Raw genomic sequence first — 26506 nt, 5'->3', positions numbered from 1 at the left:
GGTCCTGAGGGATTTATCTGTCCTGGATTCCCTGTGTTTCCAGCTCTTATCTGTATCAGCTCTGGTCTAACTGGATTTGTAAGGTAGAATTGAGGTCATGATAATGGGGGGGGGGAGCATTAAAGAATTAGCAGAATGTTGTGTGTTTCATCAATGCTAGACAGCACCCTGACTGGCTCATCTCTTCCTTGTGACCCTTCTGTGAAGGGATGTCCAATTGTCTACAGATGGGCTTTGGGTCTCCACTCCACACTCCCCTCATTCACATTGATATGATTTTTTGTTCTGGGTCTTTGATACCTGATCCCATAGACACTTCATGATCACACAGGCTGGTGTGCTTCTTCCCTGTGGGCTTTGTAGCTTCTCAGTTAGATAGCCGTTTGCTTATCTTCAAGCCTTTAAGACCCCAGACGCTATCTCTTTTGGTAGCCGGGCACCATCAGCTTTCTTCACCACATTTGCTTATGGACTCACTTTGTCTTCAGCGATCATGCCAGGAAGGTGAGCATCACGGAATGCCAGTTTAATAGAGCAAATTGTTCTTGCATTGCGGGAGTACTTGAGTAGAAGTCCAATGTCCATCTGCTACCTTAATACTAAACCTACAAATAAATGCACATAAATCTACTTCCCCATTGAAAGACAAGGTTTTCTACTGCCAGAAAGTTAGTTACAGTCTCGAAAACTCACAGGGGAAGTTCCCTGTGTGTCAGAATTGACTAGTTGGCAGTGAGCTGTTCGTTTCTCCTTCCCCCTCAGTCTTGAGGCTCCAGGCTGCCCCTTTCCAGGAAGATGAGGAAATGGTGTGGAGCCTGAGGGCTAGCAGATGTAGTGCTGAAAGGAGAGTTCAGCTAACTAGCCTGGCAGCCAAAGCCAAAGAAGGTCATCATTGATCCTACACGCACATAATTCTTCCCCTGGCAGAGTGCAGGACACTTGTGTCTCTCCCTGGGCCTGTTTCTCCAAGTATAAAATCGGTACAAGATATAATTAAAACAATTTTCTGAGCTGATCTCCTCTGGAGGGTAGAACTCCATCCTGCACCACTTCTCAGCAAGGTTGTCAAGTCTGGGAGAACACCCCTGGAAAGAGTAGTGGTCTTCAGGTATGGGAACCAGAGAGTGAACCAGTTCTGAGCGATGTTCAACTAGGGAGAAGGCTGTGCTTGGGGATCCCTAAGAGGCAGGGCCGACTCCTCCAAAGAAAGCCCCTGAAGTTTAGACTGTTAGCTACTGGTCCTGAAGGGGCATTGAACTCTAGGCCTGACTCTTGACAGCAGCATCGAGGGAAGAGAGAAGATAAACGAGGGTCGTCACTGCCCGGACTGCTGGGAGAAAAGAAGCAGAGCCCTTTGGTGGCCCTAGCTTTGGACCGCCCAGAGCAACTCCACCCAATCTGGCCACCCCAGCCCACTCTTCTCCCGAGACTTCAGAAAGACATGCAGCCCGAGCCTCAGACAAGTACTTGGCCCCGCCCGCCCCCGCCTCCGCCCCCGTGCCTCCGCCTCAGGCCGGAAGCCCCCTCCCCCTCCGCCCGCCACACCACCTCCTCCTTTCCCCCTCCCAGGCCCGGTTCCTCTCTCGGTCCGAGGGCGGATCCTCCCTCACCGCGGCCCCGCCCCGCCCCGGCCCCGCCCCGCCCACTTCCCCGCCCCTGCCTGGGCCTCCGGCCTGGCGATTCCCCTCCCAGACCCCGCCCCTGCCCCCCCCCCCGAAGGCTCTCCCCGGCCCCGCCCCCCGAAGTTTCTTGGGCCCCAGGCGGCTGGCGGGACAGAACGTAGAGAGCCACCGCCCGGCCGGCTGTAGATGGAGGTGACGGAGCCTGCGCGGCGCCGGGAGTGAACGGCAGAGCGGCCGGACCTCGAGATTCGCCATGGAGGAGGAGGTGAGGACCAGACTAGGCGGGGGCTAGGGCAGGCCGGGTTGGGGTCTTTCAACCCGCTACGGCTGTTGGGGTCTCCGGTTCAGGCCCTCAGCCCTGCCCACCCCCTTCCCTCTGGTCTAGAGACCCTCCTTCCCCCAGAGGGGGTCCCGGCAGGTGGGGCGGCGATCTGTGCTGGACACTTGGCAGACCTCATCTTCCTGCATTATTATCTCTTAGGCTTCACTCATCAGCCGTGGGAGGTGGTGTTGTTATTGTTCCTCTTGGACTAACGGGGAGGTTGAAGTGAGTTTGGAGACTATGAAAGTAGTTCAGGGAGCTGAACGTGAACCCCGGTAATCCTTGAACCCTTCCATACCCCCCTGCCCATCTGGATGGGTCAAGCTGTGTGTACATGTTCCAGTTCTGTGCATTTGGGGGGTTTTCTCCCAAGAAATTTGAGGCAATAACCGTGTGTGATGATGGGTGAACTGGAGATGGTTCATTTCCTTCCCTGAATAAGTCCCTGTGAGTCCCTCCCCCATGCCCTCGCCCTCCCCCACCCCTGCCCCTGCCCCACTCCCCTCTGTGTGGAGTCCTGTCTGCCTGCGTAAGGATTCATCTGCCTTCTCCATGTTCCAAGCAGGGAGACTAGCAGGAGCTCTGCTACTGGACCAGTTGTGCTCTGTGAACCTCCCAATTCCCCCTCAGGATGTTCCTGCTCTGACGGGGTGGGGATGGGCGGGGAGGTTCAGATACTCTGTGCCCCCTGCTTTCTCCTGACAAATCCATTTCTAGCAGTCCCATTACCCACGGGTCCAACACACACAGCAGGCACTTAGTAGATGTCTGTGGAATTAGTACATTAAAATGAGGGGCCTATAGGGTTGAGACTAGAGGGAGGTTCCAGTTTTTGTCCCTCTCAACCCAAGAGAAGGGTATAAGGGTTTATGCCTGGATGGGTGGGGAGGAAAGATGAATCCTTCACTCTGGGGGCAGCCCTGGCCAGTGGGGGAGCCCTGAGTGGGCAAGTCTTACTTGTATCCCTATCAGCACCCACTTCCCTACTTCCATGGCCACTGTCCAAGGACGTCAGCACCCTGATAGGCCAGGCCCTGTATTGCTGTAGGACTGTAGATAAGTCACTTCCCCTCTCAGCCTGTATTTCCTCTTCTATAAAATATAGGACCTGGCCTCCTCTCCACTTCTGACAATATGACTGTGACCCCTTCTCAGATTGGATGGAGGGAGGCAGCAACGTCAGGCCACTATGATTTGCTGTGGTTTTCTGCCGACTGGGTTGGGGCCTGAGTTAGGGCTTCCCTCCCTGTACCTTGGGCCTCTGCTGCTTCCAGTGCAGGGCTTTCTGCTTGGGGCCCCTTCCCTGCTCCTGGAGGATGTGGGTATGGATTGCTCCATTTCCCTGTCTGCCATGGCCCCTAATTAAGATTAGTCCTCCTAGGACAGTGGTTTGTCTATGGCCAGCCCAGCCCTGCTCCCTCCCTTTGGTCCTGAGTCTCTAACATTACCATTCACTGCCTCCATGATGCCAAGAGCTCCTGCCATACCTGGGGCATCTGTGGAATTAGCCATGCATGCTCCCTCATTCCTGCCTCCCCTTTAGCATCCTCGCCTCTCTTTTCTCTCCCGTGTAGCTTCTCCGTGTTTTTGAGGCCTCAGCACCCATCTTTGTTTCTCTAAAACTCTTCTTCGATCATAGTCACCTGCTCCATCGTCCCATGACCCCAGAAGGTCTCACTTACCACCTCATGTTCAGATGATTGCTTTAGCCTCCCCGCTAGCTCTGAGCTTCCTCCCCTGCATGCCAAGCCCTCTCAGCCTCAGTGATATCCTCTGTTCAGTGGGCTGATAGGTCCCTCGGGCTGAGACTTGCTGATGTAGCCATCTGCCCACCGTGTTCTCAGGGCTTCGGTTTCCCCATCTGTAGAGCGAGGAGAGGGGACACTCCAAAAATGTGATGACATGTGTGCAAGAGCTTTGGAAATTGCAAACAATCAGCTTAGCATAGTATGGTTACCATTGAGATCATGTTGAAAACTCTGCTTTGGGCCTTCCTGTCTCTGCCCTGGGGTTCGATCCCTTCCCTCTGACTCATCAACATCCAGTTTTATCCTGGCTCCGCCTTGGGTGACGCCTGACTGTCCATTTCAGTTCTCACTCACTCTTAGAAGAGGCAGAGCTCTGTCCTGTCCCAGCGCTGGCTTTGTGATATCAGGTTGATCCCTTGCCCTCTCTGGGCCTGGCTTGTTCTATAGTGAAGGGCCCAGGGTCTTCGAGAAGTTTGTGCCTTTCCTTCTACTCTGGGCCAAAGTTTATATCTCTCTTTCCTACATCCACACCCAAACCCTACTTTCGACAGAGACTTCCTGTACCCTAACCAAATGCTTAGCCGGGCCAAGGGGTGGGGGGAAAGGGAGAAGGGGAGGGAGGGCTGGGTACCCCATCCCTCAGTCCCTTCCTATGTCTCTCCCAACAATTGGAGACCCTCTCAAGCAGGGAGTGCCCACCAACCCTGCCTGGGACTTTTCTTGGACAGGGTCTGTGCCACCTCCATCAGACTGGATGTTCCCCCAGGTTGCTCTGTCCCCTATCTGACGGGGGAGGTGCATTCCCCAAGGTGAAGACTGTGTGTCCCACCCCCCTCCCCTGCCCCGACCGGACTGGGAGTTCTATGTGCATGGAGGCTGTGCCTCCTCTCTCTGGTTGCCCACCACAAGGCTCTGACAGGATGGGTTCACAATAGAGTTTGGTCAGAGCACCATTCAGGCTTGGCTTCGTGAGGTGAGATGAGGTGCTGACCTGCGACAAGGTTTCTTCTGCTGGTCTGCCCCTCTGTCATGCTCTGGGGATGTGCCCTGTCTTTCCACTTGCTCCTCTTGGTACAGAGTTGGGATCACTCTAGCATAGTTTTTGCTCTTTTTGATCTTTTAGTAAAGTCTGTTTTTTTTTATTAGTTGGAATTTAATGCATATATCACATCATTCCATAGTTCAATCACATCAAGTAGAATTGTACAGTTGCTCCCACAATCAGTTTCCAAACATCCTTTTTCTACATGGACTCCTTGACATCATCCCCCTTTGCCCCCCATCTTCACCCCGGTACCTAGCATATTTTTAAAAAACAATGAATGGCTCAGAGATCTTCCCACCTCAAGCAAAGAGGACCCAGGCTGGTGATCCAAGGTTGCCTCAGGAGCTGCTCTCAGTGGGCAGGGGAGGGCTTGGGTGAGGATGAGTGGGAGGGGAGAGGGCAAAACAGGAAGAGCAGTGGTCAGCTGGTTATTCAGAGGAGGAGGCTGAGAAACTGCACTGGAAAGGACAAAACCTCTCCTATGAGCCCTGCCAAGGGGAGGGGCCAATTATTAGAACTTGCTGGGGCCGAGCTAGGTCCCCTGGTAAGAGGGGATCTGAGAAGTAGGGAGAAGGATTGGGTGGAGGATGACCGGTAAGCAGGAGCCTGGTCTCCAGCCAGGCCACGCACAGGCGCTGCTGCTGAGGGTGATTCCTGACAGGAAATCCTTCCTTGTGATTCCATTTATGCCAACTTCTCAATTCCCCCTCCCCCTCCCCCCAGCCCCAAAGCTTCCTGCCCCAGTCCTGACGTGGTCCCTCCAGCAAATCCAGTCACAGTGTGCTTTGGACCTGCTCTGCTTGGCCAGAGCACAGTGGTCCAGACAGGTCCTGCCTTGGACCCTGGGGACTGCATGTGGCAAACAGCGGGTGAGGCAGAGCAGTTTAGAAAAGAAGTGTGAGGTCTTGTGGGATGGCAGGTAGACTCTGGAAAGCAGGAGCAAGTCTGGAGCTCAGACAGAAGCCCCACTGCCTGGTTGGAGGCATGGAAGTCTGCCTCTGTGGCCACAGCAGGCCTAGGACACGGGGGTCATGAGTGGGCCAAGTGTGGGGGTGAGGTTTCCCATTTCTCACTTCTGCCCTTCTAACCCTGGGTTCCTGGCTGCCCTTCTAACCCTGGGTTCACGCGCCTCACAGGGTGTCAGCATTGATGTGGGGAGGGACAGTGGGTACAGGGATAGGGCATGAGAGCCTCCCGCTTCTGTAGAAGGGTCCTGAAGTGAGGTCCCTTTATCATCTGGACAGGGTTCCTCATAGTTGTCCCATGGACAAGGCTCCTACTTCCTCACCCTCCATCGGGGAAGGCCATTTAGCACCATCTCACTGCTCCATTTCCCTCGCCATGTACACGTCTCTCGAGACCCTTAGGGGGCATCCCGCATTCCTGGGGCCCTGGGGCCTGGAGGGATCTTGTTGTGCAACCTGAACCATGCCCAGGAAGAGAGTACTGGAGATCCCGAGGAGATGGCAGGGGCAGCACAGTAACAAGCTGATGGCTGCCATTTTCAAAGTCAAACTGTTTTCCATGCCTTATATTGACTCAGCAACAAACATTTATTAAGCTCCCATGTACCAGGCACCGTGCTAGGCCCCTTGGCTACAGCAGTAAACAAAACAAAAACCCCCGGCCCTCACAGTGTTACAATCCTAGGAACTCCTACTGTTAACACCTCCATTTCACCAAGGAAGAAACCAAGGCTTAGAGGGCTTGAGTGACTTGCCTCTGTTCTATAGGACTTGGGTTTCAAAGGCCAGACTCCCAGCCACCAGAATGTGCAGCCCAGTGAGAACCACTGTGGTGCTCCCCTGCAAGATGCAGTCCAGAGAGCCCTGCCCTGCCCCAGCCGCTGACAGACAGCTCACCACACCTCTGTCTGCCTGGGCTTGCCTTTCCTAAGGCAGCTGCAGCCTAGGGGTGTCCCAGGGGAGAGGCATGTTGCTTTTGACCAGCCCCCCCACCCTTTTTTTAGTTTTATGTAAATTATAAAGTACTCCGAAATGTGTCCGTGCTAATTTCTTTCTAGCATCCTCCAGATTGTGACACCCTCTTGGTTGGTCTCCTTCCCTCCTCCCTCCCTTCCATACGCCCCAAGGTGGGGTGGGGAGGGGTGGCTACGTACTACTGAAGCAAAGTGTTCAACACTTTGAGTGGCTGTGTAGTTTCATTTCACTGATGTTTCTTGAGCACTGCTTTGTGTAAAAGACCAGGGGCTGGGCACCCCACGGTGGATCATGGGTCAGCATGTAGTTGGCCTAAAACCACTTAAACAGATACCGGGGGATCAAGGAGACATAAGATTTCTGTTGCTAGCCTGAGACTCCAGCTTGGCTAACCTTGTCTAGAAGGACCCCAAGTTCAACACTTCCTCTACCAGCCTGTGGTCAATGGCAAAGGGCCCTTGGAACCCTCACCAGATGGGATTTGTGTCAAGGGAGTGAGCACCCTGAAGTCCTTGAGGTGGGGTGAGGGCAGGAAGCAGGGGGACAGGTAGAGAGGTTGATGACCTGTTGACTATTCTGCCCGCCTGCCTCTCCCCATCCTTCTGCTCCCTGCTAAACCATCACCTTCTCTGGGAGGTCGTTCAGGACCCCGCCTGCCCTCTGTTTGTTTCCCCAGTGGCATTTTCCAAATGTGACTGGTGATGGGTGCTGGGTGCTTTGCCTCAACTCCTCCTCCCCACCACGTGAGCTCCACAAGGGCAGAGTTTCCCCCCAGCCTAACCCAGCCTGTGGGCTGGTTGAGTAAACATGTACTGAGGCATCAGGAGGTGGGACGCTGGAGTGGGAAGAAAGTGAGGTCCAGAGACACTGAATTTGGAAATCTGGCTCTGTACCCCCAAACCCCAATTGTGTGATGCTGGGGGGCAAGCCAGCCATTCATTCTCTGTGAGCCTTGGGTACTGGGCCATGTGGGTGATAATGGCACGGCCTCAGAGGGCATGGCCCTGTGGCAGCAGCCCTGGCATGTCCTGGGACTGTCTTGCAGGGCACGAAGGAGGTGAATGAGAAGCCGAGAGGCATGCGGACAGCGGACAAGGCTGGCTGGATCAAGAAGAGTGGTGGGGGCCTCCTGAGTCTCTGGAAGGACCGCTACCTGCTCCTCTGCCAGGCCCAGCTGCTGGTGTACGAGAATGAGGTAAGAACATGCCTGGCCATGGAATTGGAGGGGTCGTGGGACTGAAGGCAAAGTGGAGGTAGCCTTGATTGGCAGGGACTGGCCTGGGATGAGGGCTGAAAAACTGGATACACCTTTGACATGCTGTGCACCCTTGGGTAACGCCTAGCATTCTCTGGGCTTCTGTTTGTAATATGGGGTCAGTCTGTGTACAGTCTGTTAAATGAGATGATGTGGGTAATGGAAACACAGTGGCTGCTGCTCTGATATTACAGCTCCTGCTGTTGCTATTGCCAGTGGGTTACTAGTATTTGGTGTGGGAGCTGTGGGATGACAGCAGAAGGTACCCAACGCAGGGATACGTTCCTTGTGTGGCCCGTGGCCCTGTGGCAGCAGCCCTGGCATGTCCTGGGACTGTCTTGCAAGTCTAGAGAGGATAAGAGGATCTCTGCACCATATGTGCACATGGGTGTGCATTTATTTCATCAGCTGTCCACCCACACCACATGTCTTGTATTTCCCTGTCACTGGACATGAACCACATAAACAAAGGGCCCAGGAAACTGAAGCGTACCCCATTCGGCATTGGAAGTAGACATAATAACCAGTGTTCACACTTGTTGGGCATGCACGCACACGATTGATCATTGGATCGTCCCAGCAGGCCCATGAGAGTGGGTATCGTGGCATATTGTACAGGAGAGGATCAGGGAGCAAGATGCTGGTGGAGCATCTCACAGTGAATGGAGAAGCCCTCTGAGAGCCAGCAAATCAACTCCAAGCCTATTTGTGGTAGGAATCTTCTAAAGTATTTTGAATATTTCTGTCTTTTTTTTAATCATTCTATCAGGGGCTCATACAACTCTTATCACGATACATACATATATCAATTGTGTAAAGTACATTTGTACATTCATTGCCCTCATTATTCTCAAAACATTTTCTCTCCATGTAAGCCCCTTGGCATCAGCTTCTCATTTTTCCCCCTCCCTCTCCGCCCTCCCCTCCTTCATGAACCCTTGATAATTTATAAATTATAATTTTGTCATATCTTTCACTCTCCCATGTCTCCCTTCACCCACTTTTCTGTTGTCCATCCCCCAGGGAGGAGGCTATATGTCGATCCTTGTAATTGGTTCCCCCTTTCCAACACACTCTCCCGGTATTACCACTCTCAGCACTGGTCCTGAGGGATCATCCGTCCTGGATTCCTTGTGTTTCCAGTTCTTATCTGTACCAGTGTACATCATCTGGTCTAGCCAGATTTGTAAGGTAGAATTGGGATCGTGATAGTCGGTGCAGAGGAAGCATTTAGGAACTAGAGGAAAGTTGTATGTTTTGTTGTTGCTACACTGCACCCTGGCTGGCTCGTCTCCTCCCCACAACCCTTCTGAAAGGGGATGTCCAATTGCCAACAGATGGGCTTTGGGTCTCTACTCCTCACTCCCCTTCATTCACAATGATAGGATTTTTTTGTTCTGATGATGCCTGATACCTGATCCTTTCGACACCTCATGATCGCACAGGCTGGTGTGCTTCTTCCATGTGGGTTTTGTTGCTTCTGAGCTAGCCATCTGCTTGTTTGCCTTCAAGCCTTTAAAACCGCAGACACTGTATCTTTTGATAGCCCAGCACCATCAACTTTCTTTGCCACATTTGCTTTTGCACCCATTTGTCTTCAGCAATAGTTTCAGGGAGGTGAGCACACAATGATACGATTTTTTTGTTCTTTGATGCCTGATAACTGATCCTTTTGGCACCTCGTGGGCACACAGGCTGGTGTGTTTCTGATATGTGGGCTTTGTTACTTCTGAGCTAGATGGCCGCTTGTTTACCTTTAAGACCCCAGATGCTATCTCTTTTGATAGCTGGGCACCATCAGCTTTCTTTACCACATTTGCTTATTCACTCGCTTTGTCTTCAGTGATGGTGTCAAGAAGGTGGGTATCATGGAATGGCAGTTTAATAGAGCAAAGTGTTCTTGCATTGAGGGAGTACTTGAGTGCAGGCCCAATGTCCTTCTGCTACCTTAATACTAAACCTATAAATATATACACATAGACCTATTTCCCCATCCTCATCTATAAATATATTTACATATGTACATGCCTTTATTTAGACCTCTATAAATGTCCTCCACCTCCTAGTTCCTTCCTCTATTTCCTTTTACTCTCCTCTTGTCACACTATCATGCTCAGTCTTCATTTGTGTTTCAGTAATTCTTCTTAGTTTCATTACCCTTGATCACTTCCTACCAGGCCTCCTACACCCTCCTCACCACCGATTTGGATCCCGTGTTGTTCCCTTGTCCCTGGGTTTGTTAACACTTCCTTTCCCCCCACCTCCCCCTCTCCCCTGTCCCTCTGGAACCATCAGGTGCTTTCCCCTCCAGATCATTCATGCAGCGTGTCTTATTTAGACAGACCTGCGGAGATAATAACATGCACAAAACCAAGACAGAGCAAAACCAAGCAACAAAAGAAAACAAAAAAAAAAAACACCACCACCACCAACAAGCCAATGACAAAACAAAACAAAACACAACAACAAGAAAGAAAAGCTTGTAGTTAGTTCAAGGACTGTTTGTTGGCCTTCAGGGGTGTTTTCCAATCGAGTCAGTTTGGGGCCTGGCCCCAAAGTCTATTTTTGGTATTCTGTGGGGACTTTGTTGCTCTGTTCCCCTTGTTGTTCTTAGTGTTTTGCCTCAGTGTGGTGGAATCAGATTGGGCACAATTCCCACACTGTGTGTCCAGTGTTGTCCCCTGTAGGGCTATGGGTTAGTGAGGCATGTCGCGCCTCATTGTGGGGCTGGCCATGTGATCTTCTCTGTGGACTGGCTGCTCTGAGCGGGAATATTGTCCTCAAGGCTTAGTGGGCCAGGATGTGCTCCACTCTCTCCTCCTCCCCCTATTTCTGTCTTCTTCCACAAAAGGTGCTGTCCTAACTTCTGGGCTCAGGGACCTGCACTATCAGTGCTTAATACGCTGGCCTGTACCTTTCTTCTGTTCTTTCGCTTTTTACATCAAGCTGCCCATTGCCATTGCTCTTGCTCTTGCACTTTCCCCTCTCAGCCTCTTGTACCCTCTAGTTCCCAGCAGGCTTGGTGCGGGGACAGTCAGGACATGAGAATTGTGTGTGTTAAGTAAGAGTTGGGAGAGTGCCATGTGAGACCTCAAGGAGAAAACGACACCATTCACTATGAGTGTTTGAAACTATTTTTGTTAGAAACTATGTTTTCTCTTATGCGGTTTGGACGATCAGAGGTCTGCCTATGAACACTACTCGTGTGATGGCTCAAATACATAGAAACAAACTGAGCAGGGGCCAGAGAAAGGAGCAACTGAAGCTCTGCCCATTAGCCTCTCCCACCTGTGTGCCTCGGCGTCTTGGCTGGTCCAGAGGCTGCTGGGGCAAGCCTATGGGAGCATCTTGCTGGTCCTACCCTCATCTGCAGGCTCATGGAGTGGGCGTCAGAGGACAGCAGAGCTCAAGAGGATCCGGGTGTGCAAATGAGAGCCCCCAGATGTGCCACAATGCTGCTGTCACTGAGTTAGGATGTGCCACATTTGGGAACATGGCAGCTGGGGGATATTTTTACAAATAAAGGGGGTTGTCACACCCTCTTCCAGTCCCAGCTGCTGGAAGAGTAAGTGACAGGCCCCTAGCTGTCAGCCTGCCAGGCGATCATCCTGGACCCTGCACCACATCTGCCCGTGGCTGAGAATCAGGAAAGATTTTACATCCCCTAAATGTGAAGAATCTAAATCAGGATTTTTTAAAAAAGGATCACTATTAACAACCTAAATGCAATTTCAAGAACTTAGCCCTTGGGGGTGGGGGAGCTTGGCCCAGGAATAGGAATTGAGAAATGTTTATTAGCACAATTCCTCTTTCTGATGTAAGGAACTAGGCGAGTATGTGCGGCTTCTGACTGTCTCTGCCGTGAGAGAAGCTGACATTCCAACCGTGCTGCCTCTGCCCAGTGTTTGTTGCTTTGTCCATTTCCCCCCTGAGCTGTAGAAGGGCCAGGATGAGTCAGCATTTCTGGGGGAGAGGAGACCCAGGGCAGGCAGCTGGCATCTGGTGGTGGGGCTAGATGAGGGGGTGCCTTTGAACCAGTGGTTGCCCAGCAGAGGAAGGGCTGTAGACACGGGGCAGGTGAACTGCTCTGGGGATGATGACCCTTTCACAGGCAGCTTCCTCTTTCTGGATGCCTAGCCAGAGGGGAACTTCCTGGAGTTCTTGCTCTATGCCAAGAACTTATTCCAGCCAATTGGTGCTGTATGAGCACCTCCTAGGGTGGCCATTTTGTCAGGGGATCACACAGTGTAGGGCCTCGAAAGAAGACCAAGCCGGGGGGTTAGTACTGTGACCCTCCAGGGCAGAGCCCTACCCCTGGCACATAGCATGGTGCCCACTCCTGGCAGGTGTGCGGGCACTCTGCAGTAAGTGATGAGGGACCTCAGTGGAGAGGGGGAGAGCCCTAAGGCTCAGGGCTTGGGACTGTAGTCAGGGAGCTTCCTGGAGCAAGTAGATTTTACTGGTCCTCGTGTTCAGTGAATGATCTTAGAAGGGGTTAGAGACTAGGGGTGGGAAAGAGAGGTGTGGCTGCACAAATGGGAAATCACACCTGAATAGATATGGTTGGGAGAGACCAGGCTGCCCTGGCCAGCTGGTCCTCGTTCTCTTGAGTGGCTGAAGAAAGCATGTTGTTAGCTGCCTCAGGTCTGCCTCTACTTCATGATGACTCCATGCACCACGGGATGAGACCATTGTAATTTCATACACTGATTTTTAGACGTAGATCTCCAGGCCTTTCTTCCTAGTCTATTTTAGTCTGGAAGCTCCACTGAAACCTGTTCAACATCATAGCGGCATTGAAACCTCCAGTGACTGGAAGGTGGCTGCGCTTGAGGCACATTGGTCAGAAATCAAACCCAAGTCTTCCACATAGAAGGCGGGGAGTCTACCACTGAACCCCTGTTCTCTTGAAGCATAGATTATTGGCTGTCTAGTCATCTGGGGCGCTTTATACTTATGTCTGGACCCCCCCCCTCCCAAGAGCCTATAGTGTAATTGGTCTGGGATATTGCCTGGACATAGGGGTTTGGGAAATGCTCCGGAATGCCATCAAAGTTGAGGGCCCTTGGGGTAGAGATGAGAACTGCCTGCAGGGCTTTCCAGCCCATTTCCTCAGGAATTGGGAAGAGCCTGAGCTTGTGGAGTTGTAACAAGGTTTCAGGTTGGTATTGCTGCTGCTGCTCCTTTAAGACCATCGCATAAAGCTGTCTACTGACACTGCACTGGCACACAAGCACTTGATAATTAGTACAGCAGACTCACACAGAGGGAAATGGGGGCGTTTTCCCTGCAGTCACGGAGCCAGCGCTCCATGGGGGCAGGCTCTTGCTGGCTCTCTGCATAATGGCCCATAGTGAGGGTCTTCATAACTTGATGTCCAATCTCAGATTGGCGAATTGCCAGGAAGGACCTGCTGCTCAAGTAAGAATGTGCCATACCCTGGAAGTTGTTCCAGCTTGATCTTCCCTGGAAGGCAAGCAGTTGAGCGAGGGCGCTTGCCCCTGGCTTCTTGCTGGAGAAGTACCTGGTGGGTTGAGTCCATGGACAAATCACTCAGGTGCAGTGGCTACTGGGGAGAAAGTAGCCTGGCTTGTGTCCAGGGGTAGCCTGGAAGGAGCCCCATGGTGGCAGGTCAGGGTGCTCTTGGAAAGCCTTTTCCTCTCATCTGCATGCTCCTCAGGCTGGTAGGGGGTGGGGGTGACTCTCCTACTGGAGGGTCAACAGAGAAAGATGCTACATGGGTGGGGGGAGGGGGAAACTTGTGGTGAAGGCATGGTGTGGAGGCTCCAAATGAGCCTTGTTCATGCTTCCGTTGGCAGTTTGGACTTTTCTTTTTGTCCCACCCATTGACATCCTAATGGGGCCCTCATAGTGTAGTGGTTATGAGTTGAGCTGCTAATCTTAAGGTCTGCAGTTCAAAACCACCAGCCACTCCATGGGAGAGAGACCAAGCTTTCTATTTGTACTGAGTTATAGTCTAGGAAATTCCTGGAGTCAGTTCTAACCTGACCGATAGGGTCACTGTGAGCCGACCGCGAGTCAATGGGCGTGAATTTATCAACCTGCCCCGCATTCCCTCCTGGCTGACATGGGCTCCCAGGCTCCTCTTCTGAGCTTTTCCTGCATCTCCAGGCTTCCTTCTCCGGGCACATCTGACTCAGTGCCATGGCCACTCCCACCTCCTGGGACTCATTTGGACTCACATCTCTCCAGCTAGCATGTACCCAGCACCATGTGGTGTCTGAACACCGCATCCTGGTGATGGAGTGACAGCCGAGCCCCCCTGCCCAACCGTGGTGCCGTCGGCTGAGTGGTATCAGGTGTGGCCTGGGTATTGCAGGTTTGGGATTGCCTAGCTCTCACCAACCCGTGTCTCCTCCATCTCCTTCCCCAGGATGAACAGAAGTGTGTGGAGACAGTGGAGCTGGGCAGCTACGAAAAGTGCCAAGACCTCCGTGCCCTCCTCAAGCGGAAACACCGGTTTATCCTGCTGCGATCCCCGGGGAATAAGGTAGGGAGCGGTCTGCTGCAGCCTGTCCTAGCTCCAGGCCAGTCTGCTCTGTTCAGTCCCTGAGGCTGGCCCAGCTTGGGCCATTATTCCCTTCCCCGGTGGGGACTCCAATGGGTGTTGTTGACACATGGCATGGTTTCAGAGCTTTCAGAAGGGTGTTGAGATTCCGAGGCTGGTGTGCACAGCTCACGCCCATCCCGAGCCAGGACACACAGAGCACTGGCCCGGCCTGATGGAGTGGGGCTGAGTCAGAGAGCTGTGGGGGAACTTGTTGGAGGCACTTTGGTTTTTCCTCCAACTTGAGGGACCTAGAACCCGATCCTTGTTCCCCAGGGGACCTGGGCCCTAGGCTCTATGATGCTTCACTCATCAACCTTTTGTCCTCCTCGGTGGGAGGTTGGAGGGTGGGGGTGGGGGGCAGACGAAGAAACAGCCCAGATAGCAGTGAAAGGGGCTGCAGAGCTCTGATACCCCCTTGCATCTTCTCATGACTCCCTTGCCATGTTGAGTCGATTCCTACTCATAGCTCGCCGACAGGACAGGGTCAAACTGCCCCTGTGGGTTTCCCAAACTGCTGACCTTGAGGTCAGCAACCCTATGCATAACCACTGTGCCACCAGGGCTCCCTTCTTCTCATGACACCCATCCCCACGTGGGGGCTCTGGGGACATGTTCACCTGCTTAAGGTGGAGTCTGGTGTCAGGAGGGCTCATGGGGCTGGCCCAGGCTTCCCTCCACACCTGCTGCTTGGGGCTCTATGAAGAAGAGGGAATGTTTGGTCTTTGGACCCGGGAGCTCCCACACTGGCCTAGAGATCTGATTTGTACCTGGGTGGCTGCTGTGTTAGTGAGTTTGGGAGAGATGCAGAGTGCATCATGTGTGAGGGGGCTGTGCCCGAGTGTCGCCCATGTGTGCCCTCATTTTGTGCAGGGAGTGTCAGCCGGGCGAGTGTCTGGTCCATGTGTGTCCTTCAGTGTGCTATGTGGATGGGGTGGAGGGTCCTAACCTCTTTGTCCTCTGGGAGCCACTCCCTTTGCCCAGCTCTGAAAACCAGCTGGTGGTGGGCTCAGCAGGCACAGGGCAGAGCCTGCAATGGGCTTGTTTGTATAACTGCATTCTGTGCTGCTGCCACCAACACTCCCCGCCCAAACCCAGCCCTGCCAAAAGTTCAGGTTGGCCCTGGATGACTCTGGGAATCGGATATGGGGACTGTGGAGCCATGGGTGGGAGCAGTGGGCGGTGGGAAGATAGCATACCCCATTTCCAGCTCAATGGCCCCCTGCCCCTTGCTGCGCCCCAGCTCCCCACGATGGAGGGAGCTCTCCAGAAGTCGAATGGTGGACTGTCTCAGGGCATCCTCTCACTCTATGTTCCCATCGCCCTGGGTGTTCCCCATCCTCCCAGAGGCAGCCAGGAGGTCATGTGACCTTGCTTGTCTGGTCCTCAGGCTGCCTTTTTTCAACTCTAATCAAATAAACAAAGACTCCAGTGTCTTGCATGCCCCTTCTCCCCCTGCCTCTCCATCCCCACACCCCTGCCCATGAGGTCACAGGCAGACGCTGCCAGGAAGCAGGGTGGCCCATGCTGGGCCTTGCTGCCCCACTGGTCAAGGCCCGCTTAGCCCTTTCCTTTTCCTCCTCTTTGCTGCCCCTCCTTTACCCGCCTCCCCAGATCATTCTCCTCCAAGGTCAGCCCTGTTTTCTTTTAGAGCAGGGAGCTTGCCTTGGGCCTGGCACCTATGTGGCCCCTGGTTCATTAGGGCACAGGGCTGGGTGGGGTGGGGTGGGGTGGGGGCGGCGGTGGGAGGCACTCGTTGGTGTTGATATTCTCACCGTTCCATCCTGACCCTCCTTGTGGAAAGCCTGCTTCATTTGCCAGGCTTAGCGGGCTCCTTAGGGCGGAGTGAGTCTGAGTTAACCTCCTGTGGGAATCCTCCGGCCAGCAGCTTAGTATGTCTTCCTTGAGGCCACATTTCCCTCACAGAAGAGAGCAGAATCACCTCCCCAAAGCCTGCCCTGGCTGGCTGGCCCCAGGGAAAGAGGCCCTGTTTGGGTGGGGGCCCATGGTTCCTTTTTTTCCCCCTTTAAGGCCCAGGGTAGTGAAGGACCTGTGTGGGGTGGGGCTAAACTCAGCTGTCTGTGACTCCCTGGCTGTTGCTCCTTCCACTGGCCTACCAACCTCTCCCTGCTGCTGAGTTCAAGTATGGCCTCAAGTCCTGCGTGGAGTGGGCCGTCCCCTGGGTCTGTGAAGAGGAGCGAGGGTCCAGGTGCTGGCCCTAGCTCCTTTCTGGCTGCTCTCCTTGCAGGTCACTGAAGACCCGCTACTGCACGGTCTCTTCTTCCAGCCCTGTGGCAGCCCTGGTGGCTGGCCTGAGAGGCAGTTGCCAAGGTGCCCTGGGGTTTCTGACTTAACTGCTAGCCAGTCTGCTGCCAGGATCAAATTTACCCTGGTCATGCAAATGAGCATTTGGCTATGTCTGGCATGGAGGGTGGGAGGTGGGTCAGACCCAGGCCCTGTATGCGGCTGCCAGGAGGAAGTTATATAAGAGGGATGCTGAGGGGCCAGGCCTACTGCGCTTTTACTGGGAAAGTGGCCGGAGGGGAGGGAAGGCTATCTTACACCAGGGTAGGGGGTGGGCAGGCCAGAGACCTGCTGCACAAAGAAGTAGGGCATCTTGAGGTCAGCGAGTGGGCAGTGGCCCAAAAGCGGGGTGAGGGAAGGAACTGCCAGTCAGTTCATTCATTCGTGAGCCCTTGATAAACATTCAGAGCATCTACTGTATACCAGGCCCGAGTTTTGATCACGTGGAAGTCCCTGAGCATAGCTCTCTGGTAGGCTCTGCTGTCCCATTTAGCAGATGAGGAAACTGAATGACTCCGGGCAGGAAGGCAGGCACTGATGGTCACTCCTAGGTCAGGACTCGCCCTGTGTCCATTTCCTGACTCAGCCCCGAGGCTAAATCATCTGTCACGGATTTCGTCTCCACGAGGCAGGTAGTAGCAGTGGGGTCCGTTTCTTCAGGCTACAAACCGAGGCCTCTAGTTCTGTGGGTTCACCACTTGTCCACCCTCAGTTTACGTGACCTCTCATTTCCTGTCTGACTGTGGGGCTTACCACGGAGCGGTTCTCTGAGCTACCCTGTGATTCTAATGCCGGAGTCAGGAGCGCCTCACTACAATGGGAAGGGACCAGTACGGGTGGGGTGGGCAATAGACCAGGGGCCATAGGATCTACTGCCGCCCACACAGGGCCTTGATCACATCCTGGCCTGTTTATTGAGCCCTGTCGTCTCCATGAGGAATACCAGCGCCCTTTCTCTCTCCAAGTCTTATACTATACGGCTGGTGTGAGGCCCTGGTCCCAGTGGGCCTGCACCAAGGGACATACTCCATGCCTGCCCCCTGTCATGCCTGGCACAGATATACAGTAGGCCTTCTTCACAGAGGACCAACTGAAGCCCAGAGGTCAGGATAGTTCCAGGGTACAGGCACTGGATCCAGGCGCTTTCCACTGGGCAAAGCTGGTTTTAATCCAAAACTCTGGTAGATGCATGCTGGTGGGTGGCTTGTTCTCCTGAAGTTGTGGTGTACGACACATTATGGGGTCATTTTGTTTCTGGCCAGCTGTGCCCAGGGAAGCCTCTCAGAGATGGGCCAAGAAACTTCCTTTCAACCCCAAATCCCAGCAGGCTTTGACACATGTGTGGGAAAGGAGTGAAAAGTTGGTGATTATTTCCTCCAGCCCTCACATGAGCCCTGTTAAACCTCACCATCCTCCTGGCAGGTCAGTGACATCAAATTCCAGGCCCCCAGCGGGGAGGAGAAGGAAGCCTGGATCAAAGCCCTCAACGAAGGAATCAACAGAGGCAAGAACAAGGCCTTTGACGAGGTGAGGTGTGGTGCAGCCCTGTGGGGCCTGGACCCAGTCTGCCCCACTCCTGCCTGTGTGAGAGCGAGGACCCTGCCCACATCTGCCCACACACTCCCTAGATCATGCCAGGACTGTACACACGGAGGTAGCTGTTGTGACTTCATCTAATCCTCCCCCAAAGTGGTGGTGGTCCCTGCTTTACAGACGAGGGACCTGAGGCGCAAAGAGATTAGGTTACATGTTTTCAGTTAAAAAGCAAGTCAGTGGTGGGGCAGATTGGAAGCAGCAGGTAGGCTCAGGCTAGTGAGAGCTGCTGGTGAGCCTGAAGCTAGCTTTTGGTTTGCCCACAAAGCCCCGGGGGCTAGGCTTGCTCTTGACCCTGGGCCTCTCAGCATCTGTGGTGACCCAGCCCTGCAGACCTCAGCCCCCTGTGCTAAGAGTGTGACTGGGGCAGGCAGGGTGTCCCATGAGGCCTGGCTCCTGCCGAGGGTTGGGTTCTTAGCTGTGCTGACCAAAGTAAGTCTTAGGGCTGTCTTGAGTAACCCCTTAGATTGCAGAGAGTCTGCTACCCCGGGGGGGTGAATCTTCCTAAGCAAGTCCCCTATTATCACCAGGGCCTCTTGGCTCCTGTGTCTGACCTGGGGGGCTGTGCACTGCTCAGTTCTTCACTCCCTGGGGAAAGTGTCCCCACCTTGGGGAGAAGAGTCACGGAACACCTTGTGGTGTAGGGCTTACAAGAGGCCCCAGAAGCCTTGGGTTTGGCCTTGTTCCACAGTCTTGCTGAGCAAGGATGGTTCCTCCACAGTTGCCCCCTCAGGTGGGCCTGGGCCCTAGGCTGGCATGGCGCACAGAGCCTTTGCCTCACTCGCTGTCACTGCCCCATAGCCCAAGCCTGAGTTGCCGTGAGGACCTTACTCTGGGGCTCCCAGCTGCTCCTGACCCTGGTCCCTGACTCCCCTCCAGACACTCCGACCTAAGGGAGCCGTTGTTAGATGCCACCACATCAGTTCTGGCCCAAGGTGACCCGCTGCACCACAGAACGAAACACTGCCCAGTCCTGCACCTCATGCACAACTCCTCCTATGCCTGAGCCCATGGGTACAGCCCTGCTTTTTCCTGGGCTAGGCTCCAGGGGCTGTGGAGAGAGGCCTTTTCTCAGGTACCATAGGGGCTGGCCTGGGGGTAGGTGGCGGTTCACTCTACAGCACACCGCTCAGCCTCAAAACAGCCTCAGGGCTGCCTAGGTCTTTGTAATAGAGCGAGGACATAGCTGATGAGAGGGTAGTCTGGAAGCACAGAGAAGCCGTGGTCCTCAGAGAGGGGGATGAGGGTGAGATGCTGAGCCTGGGAAACAAGGGAAGTGGGAGAGTGGGGGTGGTACAGGGCCTGCCTCTGCAATATGTAAGGATCTGGGCACTGCCCACTCTCCCCAAGGCCTGGTGGGGCTGACGGGGTGGGTTTCCCTTACTTCCCAGGTGAAGGTGGACAAAAGTTATGCCCTGGAGCACGTGACACGAGACCGGGTGCGGGGGGGCCAGCGGCGCCGGCCACCTACGAGAATTCATCTGAAAGAGGTAAGGCAAGCAGACGTGGGAGTGCTTTTCCTCTGAGGACACATGGGGTTGGGGGCTCCAGGGTAGCATTCAGGGTGCCCGCGTGTGGAGGCGCCTGTACTAGATGTGCTCAGGCTGTAGATATCCCAGGGCCCAGAGCCGGTTTCATTCGCTGAATCCTTAGCCAGGCCCTGTCCCTCAGAGCTCACCTTCCAGGTCTCCCACAGACTGCAGAGGGAAAACTGCGCCCCATTGTACATAGACGAGGGCTCCGGGCGGAGGGGCACCAATGAGGAGCTGACCCTGGGAACTGGGCCGGTGGGAAGGGTTTCAATTGGCAGACTGGGGGTGAGAGGAAATTGTGGTGGGTGGATTGCAGGGATGTGGTGGATGGGAGGGTGGGGAGCTCACGGTGTGCTGCTTGGCACCTCTTGACCAGGAGATTGGTCTCCTCCGGGGGAGAGAGGCTTCTCCCCAGGCCTGAGTCGGGAGAATGGAGGCTGCGAGGCGAGCATAGCGCTTGAAAAAGAGAGGAGCCTTCTTTGTGAGCAGCAGAGCTAGTGAGCCTGTGGGTGGCCAGTGAGGGAGAGTTTTGGAGGCCAGTAAAGAGATTCAGCAAATGTGACACTTGAGGGGTGGGGCAGAGTAGTGGGTGTAAGCAGCCAATGAAGAGGCGAATGACACAGAACCTAGTGGCCATCAGCCAGGCCTCCCCCAGTCACCAGGGTGGGACTAAGGAAAAGGCAGCTGGGACATTTATGTCATATTTTCTAAGACAAGGGTCAGTTTAGGCATGTTATAGGGAGTCTGGGGTCAAGGGGACTGTGGAAGGGAAGAGACAAGGCCATACTTAAAAGCAAGGGGCCCAAAGTTGTTGGAGGACCTGCTTTTGAAAGGAGACAGCCTGGTCGTGTCTGTGAGCCAAGGGAAAGGAATGGTTGCCAGAGAGAATGGGAGAACTGCAGGGTCACCGGAGTGTGGCCCCTCCAAGAAGAATTCCCTGTGCATGTGTCACGTCTGTGGTATTCCCACTGATTGAGTATGCGTGTCACACATCAGGTGACTGGGGTGTACATGTGAAAGGGAGTGGACGAGGGTCAGGCTTGTTGATGTGAGGGTCCCAGCCAGGACCCTGCTGTCTGAGGAACCTTGACTTAGTGGAGACCTAGTTCCCAGCCTTGCTCCTGGGCCTCTGAGGAAAGACTGTACCTCCCCATGACCATGGGGCTGCCTGGTGTCCTCATGGTTCCCTGGAGCCAGGTGGGGACAGCCATCTGCTTGGTGCAGCTGTTCTCCTCTGGCCGTCAGCTGTGGTCTGCGGCAGTCCCTATCTGGGACCTCATCTGACACCACGAGGAGGGTGGGCACAGACTGCTCAAGCTGATGTCAAAAATGATTTGGAAAAAAAAAGGCGAAAAAAATTTTAAGGGCGGGTGAGGTAGTTGGGGGGGGTGGTTTGGAGAGAGGAGGAGTGCCCCAGCTCCGCTCCATTGGAGTTATCCTTGAGCTGGTGCTACTGATGCTGAGGGCGGGCACAGACTGCTGAGCACCTGGGCCAGCGAGGGCTGGAGCAGTCTGGCCGGGAGGACAGGGGCAGGGCGGGCAGAATGGACAGAGGTCTCCAGGAAGGGGAAGCAGAAATGAGTGAAGTTGAGACAACTCTGGAGGCCTACATTTTAGTCCTGCTCCTGTCACCAACCAACTGAGGAGCCCTAGGCATGGGGGCAGGTGTGTGGGTGTGGGTGGGGGGAGCTGTGGAGAAGAGACCCTCCTGAGACCATACAGGTTGAAGGCAGAAATAGGGTTGAAATGGCCATGTCCCCTGCTGCCCCGGCCAGCCCAGTAGCACTCCAGAAGAATGGCATCTTTGCCCACCTGGGAGAAGCTGGGCTGGGGCACCAACAGGGCACCTGGCCCTGAATGACTTCCTGGTTTTTGATTCCAAAGCAGTTCTCTGGGGATGAGGGAGAGGACCCCTCAGGGAACCCCTTCTGTTTCCTGGGAAGCCCGGGCAGAGGGAGGGAGTGTGGATGGGAGGGTCTGACAAGCCTGGAAGGAGGGTCAGCCTTGTGTTCCAAAATGATACCCATTTACTAACCCGCTCACCCCACCAGGTGGCCAGTGCAGCTTCAGATGGACTTTTGCGCCTGGACCTCGATGTTCCGGACAGTGGGCCTCCAGTGTTTGCCCCCAGCGATGACGTCAGTGCTGTCCAGCCTCGGGAACCACTCCGGCCCCTCATGCCCCCCACCAGGCCTTCCCCCGTGCCTGAGATAAGCAGCCCTGGTGACAGCATGGAGCCACCTGTAGGGGAGAGAGCTCTAACTCCTGTCCCAGAGAGCACTGAGACCCCCCCTGTGGACCAAGAGGACTCGGAGACCCCAGATGGAGAGGACAGGGGCCCCAAGCAGCCCCCCAGCAAGGTCCTGCCTGACAAACTGAAGGTGAGCTGGGAGAACCCCAGCTCCGAGGAGACCCCTGAGAGCACAGAAGCATCCCAGCTGACCTCTTCTGAGACCGCAGAGGCTGATCCCAAGGAGGGCAAGAAGCCCCCTGTACCCCCACCCAAGATCTTATCGGAGAAACTGAAAGCTTCCATGAGTGGTATGGGTCCTTCTGGGCCAGCCCAGCTTCCTGGGGCCCCTGAGAGCTCTGCCCCAGGTCCAGCCCAGGTCGCAGTGAATGGTGTGGACAACAGCCTGGAGCCTGTCAAACGATCCAAGGCTGTGGCTGCCCCAGACCCCCAGCAGGAGGATGTGAGCACATCGCCTGCACCGCCTCTTCAGGACCAGTTGACTCACTTCCATCCCCGGTGCTCCTCCCTTGGGGACTTGCTTGGAGAGGGCGTGCGGCACCCAAGGCTGTATCGGGCAGAGCTTGAGGTGAAGGTAGCTGCAGAACAGACAGAACAGCTGTTAAACAAGGTGCTGGACCGTGAGCTGACACCTGTGAACGCTGAGACCCTGCTCAGCCAGGCTGTGGAGCAGCTGAGACAGGCCACTCAGGTCCTGCAGGACATCAGAGATTTGGGGGAACTGGGCCAGGAAGCACCGGGGCTCAGGGAGAAACGGAAGGAGCTGGTGACCCTCTACAGGAGAAGCGCACCCTAGGGCCTGCCAGGCCACAGGCAAGTCCCTTTGGCTGCCCCAGTCCATCAAAGCCCAGCCCTGCTGAGAAATGTGCTTCTGCTCAAGGCTGTGACAGGGCCAGTAGACATGCTGGAATTTGGCCAGGAACTGCCCAGATGTCTGGGTGCCCCTTCCATCCTGGTCTGGGCATCCCAGTGGTTCCAGCTGACACCCAGGCCGCTGCTTGACTGTCTGGGCACATCTCCAGGCTCTGGCCTGAGGAGCACAAGCGTGGGACCTACATGCTGTGTGGCAGTTCTGCCTCTCCAGGTCCTTGGCACAGCACCTGGGCTCTCTGGGGGAGCCACCATCTCTGCTCCCACCCTGGGTAGTTTACATTCCTGACTTCTGAGTAGAGCACAGCTGAGCCCCCTTGCCCCTCTACTGCCCCCAGCCCTAGCTCCAGATGTTCCCAGATAGGGAACCCTCTCGAAAGAGGTCACCTTGAAGCCAGTCCTCTCCCATCCCCACCCACCTATTCCAAGTGGCTGAAGCACTCCAGAGCCCACCTAGTGGGCTCAGTTCTCCCCTTGGCTGCCTGAGACCTCGAACCCAAGTTAGACAGGAGGTATCTCTGCCGGGCCTATAGCTGTGCGGCCCCTCTGATGAGCTGTGTTTGGAGGGCCTAGAGCCAAAGGGTCTGAAGGTGGAGGAGGGACTCAAAGGGTCTCCTAGTCTAGCCCCTGCCTGGACCAGCTGTGCCCTACCTTGCACAATTCTGAAGTGGCAAACTTCGAAAGTGATCCTGTTGTTAATCCATATGTAATAATCATCACAGCAGGCTTCTGAAGAACCCTCCCTCCCCGGCTCCCCAACAACTGTGCCTCCCGGATGGGGAGATACATATATCCGGATCTCTGATTTCTCCTCAATCCAAATAGACTTAATTTTCCAGTCATTTCTTCAGATGCTGATGTGATATGTTAGGGCCCCCAATCCCAGCCGACTCCATTCCTTCTCCGAGCCCTTCTGAGCTGTCCTTGGTCTCTGGGCACTTGAGTCTCCTATCTTGCTGCAGTGACCGGGCCCTGGAGAGCTGTAGGTACAGAGGCCCTGCAGGCCACAGGCTTGGGCCTGACTCCCTGGGCCCTGCCAAGGGCTTGGGTGCTTGAGCACTTTGTTTACAGGAAGGGGTCCCTTCCCACTGCCCCCAGCTCCAGCCACCAGACTCGCCCACTGTGGGCCTGCAAGCACAGCCAGAGACCTTCACTCTATACCTTTACTCTGTTCTTACAGGGTGTGGCCGGGGGTGTGTGAAACTCACACTGGGGAGGAGTAGAAGGCGCCTCAGCTCCCAAGTCTGCCAGCCTTCCCCAAACCACACTCCTTGAACAGTGGGTGTCCATGCCACAATATGCCTCTCCCCCTCCATCGTGAGAGCAAGTATGTCATCAGATGCCGTCAGTCACATGGGCCTGCTGGGGACCAGCCCCGCCCACCAACAGCCACACCAAGTCACCTGCTTCCAGCAGTTGGCACCTCCGTTTCCTCCTGTCAGTTTCCAGACTGGATGGGTGGCTCTGGGGTCACCTCAGTGGTCTAATGCAGTGTTTGTCCGCTGGCTCCCCAGGCTTTGGCAACTTGAGCCCCGAGGGGGAGGGTGCTTTCCCTGGACGAGGAGCCACCATATCCAGGGGCTGCCTTGCCTGCCTTCCTGAGGAGAATGGCATTCTGTGTCTTCTACTAATAAAGCGCCTTTCTTCACGTTTGGCAATAAACCCTTTACTGCACAACTTTTCTGCCCCAGCCTGTTTGTTGATGGGGGACCAGCTCCAGAGTGAGCCTTGGGGAAACTGAGGGTGGACAAGTTGATTAGTAGGCAGGGCTAGAAGCATCGCCATGGGGCTTGGGAGCTAAGGGTCAGGGAACAATGATTTTCTTAAACATTATTTTTAATTTGACTTTTTATTGGGAAACCATCTCCAGCTTACCAAAAAGTTACGAGAATAAAAACAGTATGAAGAACACCACACATCCTTTTCCCTGCATCCCTCCAGGGTTTTACCCTTTGCATGCCTCATTCATAAGGGCACTTGTTCCTTAATCACTGGAAAGTCCACTTGCCTACATCATGGCTCTATCCTCCAAAAGGCTCCCACCTGCCTTCCTTAAAAACAAGGCTGTTCTCGCATACCAACCACAGTACAGTTATCCATGATTGGTTGCTTGTATGCTAACCCATCTTCATTTGACTCGTTATCCGTGTATTATGTTCGCCTTCCTCCAGGGCAGGGTCCAGTGTAGGCAGGCCTTGCATTTAGTTGTCATGTGCCTTTAGCTGCTTCCACCTGAAACATGCCCATGGCCTTTCTTCGCCTTTCCGATGTTGACATTTCCAAAGGAATCTAGCCCCTCCCCCTATAAAAACATTTGCCACTTGTCTGAGGTTTCTCAGACCATATTGAGTTTATGTGGTCTCAGCCCCCAAATGGCAATGGTCACGTGGGCTCATTCTGGAAGCAGATTGGATCACCCGGTTGAGTTGACCAATTTTTCACTGTATAGTTAATGAGCATTTTGTTTTGTTTCCCTTGCAAGGAATATGAAATCTGTGAAAGTTTCATATTGGGAGCTATTTAAATCCCATTCAAATATGTTGCATCTCATCAACACTTCCCCTTAGATTTAGAATCCGCTGGTTATTTTTGCCCTTCCTGTGACAGTTTCAAAATGATGACTCCAGCTTTCACTTCAGAGCCTGCTCTGAGTCAGGGGTAAGCCTGGGCCCTGTCCTATGCCTGGGCACCCCTGACATCTCAATGGAACCCCTTGTCTGCACTCTTGGGGAGTCCCTGGCCAGTGAAGGGAGCTCTGGGTCAGGCTGCTGAGGTTCACATTCCACTAAAGGACCTCTGGCGAGTCTCTGTCCAAGGGGGTCTCAGCTTCTTCACCCTTGGAAGAGGGTTGCAGCAGCCTCCTGCTCTGCTCCATGGTGAACAGAGCCTGGGGTTTGGTGGTTAAGGGCTTGGCTGTTACCAGACAGGCTGGCAGTCGGAACCCACCAGCCGCTCTCGAAGGGAAAGATGTGGCATTCTGCTTCAACAAAATAATGCAGCCTTGGAGATTCTAGGGGCAGTTGTACCCCGTTCCACAGGGTTACTAGGAGTCAAAATCCACTGGGGGCCAATGGGTTTTCATTCCTTGATGTGAGAAAGCTCCACTGTGCTCACCAAAGGCTGGCTCCCTTCCGCTCCCCTGTGGGGGCTGCTGCACAGGCTGGGGCTAGCACAACAGGAAGCACCTGACCTGGGGACTGTCCACTGGCTGTGGCCCTGGTGGCCCTCCTGGATTCCCCTTCCATGGGCCTGACAGGAGACAGCCATTCTGAGGGAGTGGCCTGAGGAAGGTGGGGCCGCTTGGTCTGTGAGGAGGAGGAGGAAATGAAAGGGGGATGAGTCAGTCCTTTAATAGCTGGGCTGCCCCTCCCCACCACAGTGGGGCGGGCACTAGGCCCCCTCTGGGGCCTTGAAGGGAGTGGCTGCTGGGTAGGTGTCGGTGGTGGCCAGTCATAG

The 26506-nt window shown here is 54.5% G+C and overlaps 1 protein-coding gene across 2 annotated transcripts; it reads left to right on the top strand.

Annotated features, from left to right (window-relative positions):
- The first annotated feature begins 1730 nt into the window (after nucleotides 1–1730).
- Nucleotides 1731–24727, top strand: PLEKHO2 (pleckstrin homology domain containing O2). 2 transcript variants are annotated; one of them, XM_075535969.1, is made up of 7 exons: nucleotides 1731–1887; nucleotides 7723–7872; nucleotides 14327–14443; nucleotides 18227–18331; nucleotides 19789–19887; nucleotides 21981–22993; nucleotides 24231–24727. In XM_075535969.1, the coding sequence occupies exons 1-6, from the start codon at nucleotides 1876–1878 to the stop codon at nucleotides 22974–22976; spliced, it is 1479 nt and encodes a 492-aa protein (XP_075392084.1). In that variant the 5' UTR covers nucleotides 1731–1875; the 3' UTR covers nucleotides 22977–22993; nucleotides 24231–24727. The 2 variants fall into 2 exon arrangements, with proteins under 2 accessions (XP_075392084.1, XP_075392083.1); XM_075535968.1 differs by having other exon boundaries at nucleotides 21981–24727.
- Nucleotides 24728–26506: the final 1779 nt, after the last annotated feature.

Source organism: Tenrec ecaudatus, chromosome 17 (assembly GCF_050624435.1).
Source record: "Tenrec ecaudatus isolate mTenEca1 chromosome 17, mTenEca1.hap1, whole genome shotgun sequence".
Lineage (NCBI taxonomy): Eukaryota > Metazoa > Chordata > Mammalia > Afrosoricida > Tenrecidae > Tenrec > Tenrec ecaudatus.
This window is presented reverse-complemented; position numbering and strand designations above follow the sequence as displayed.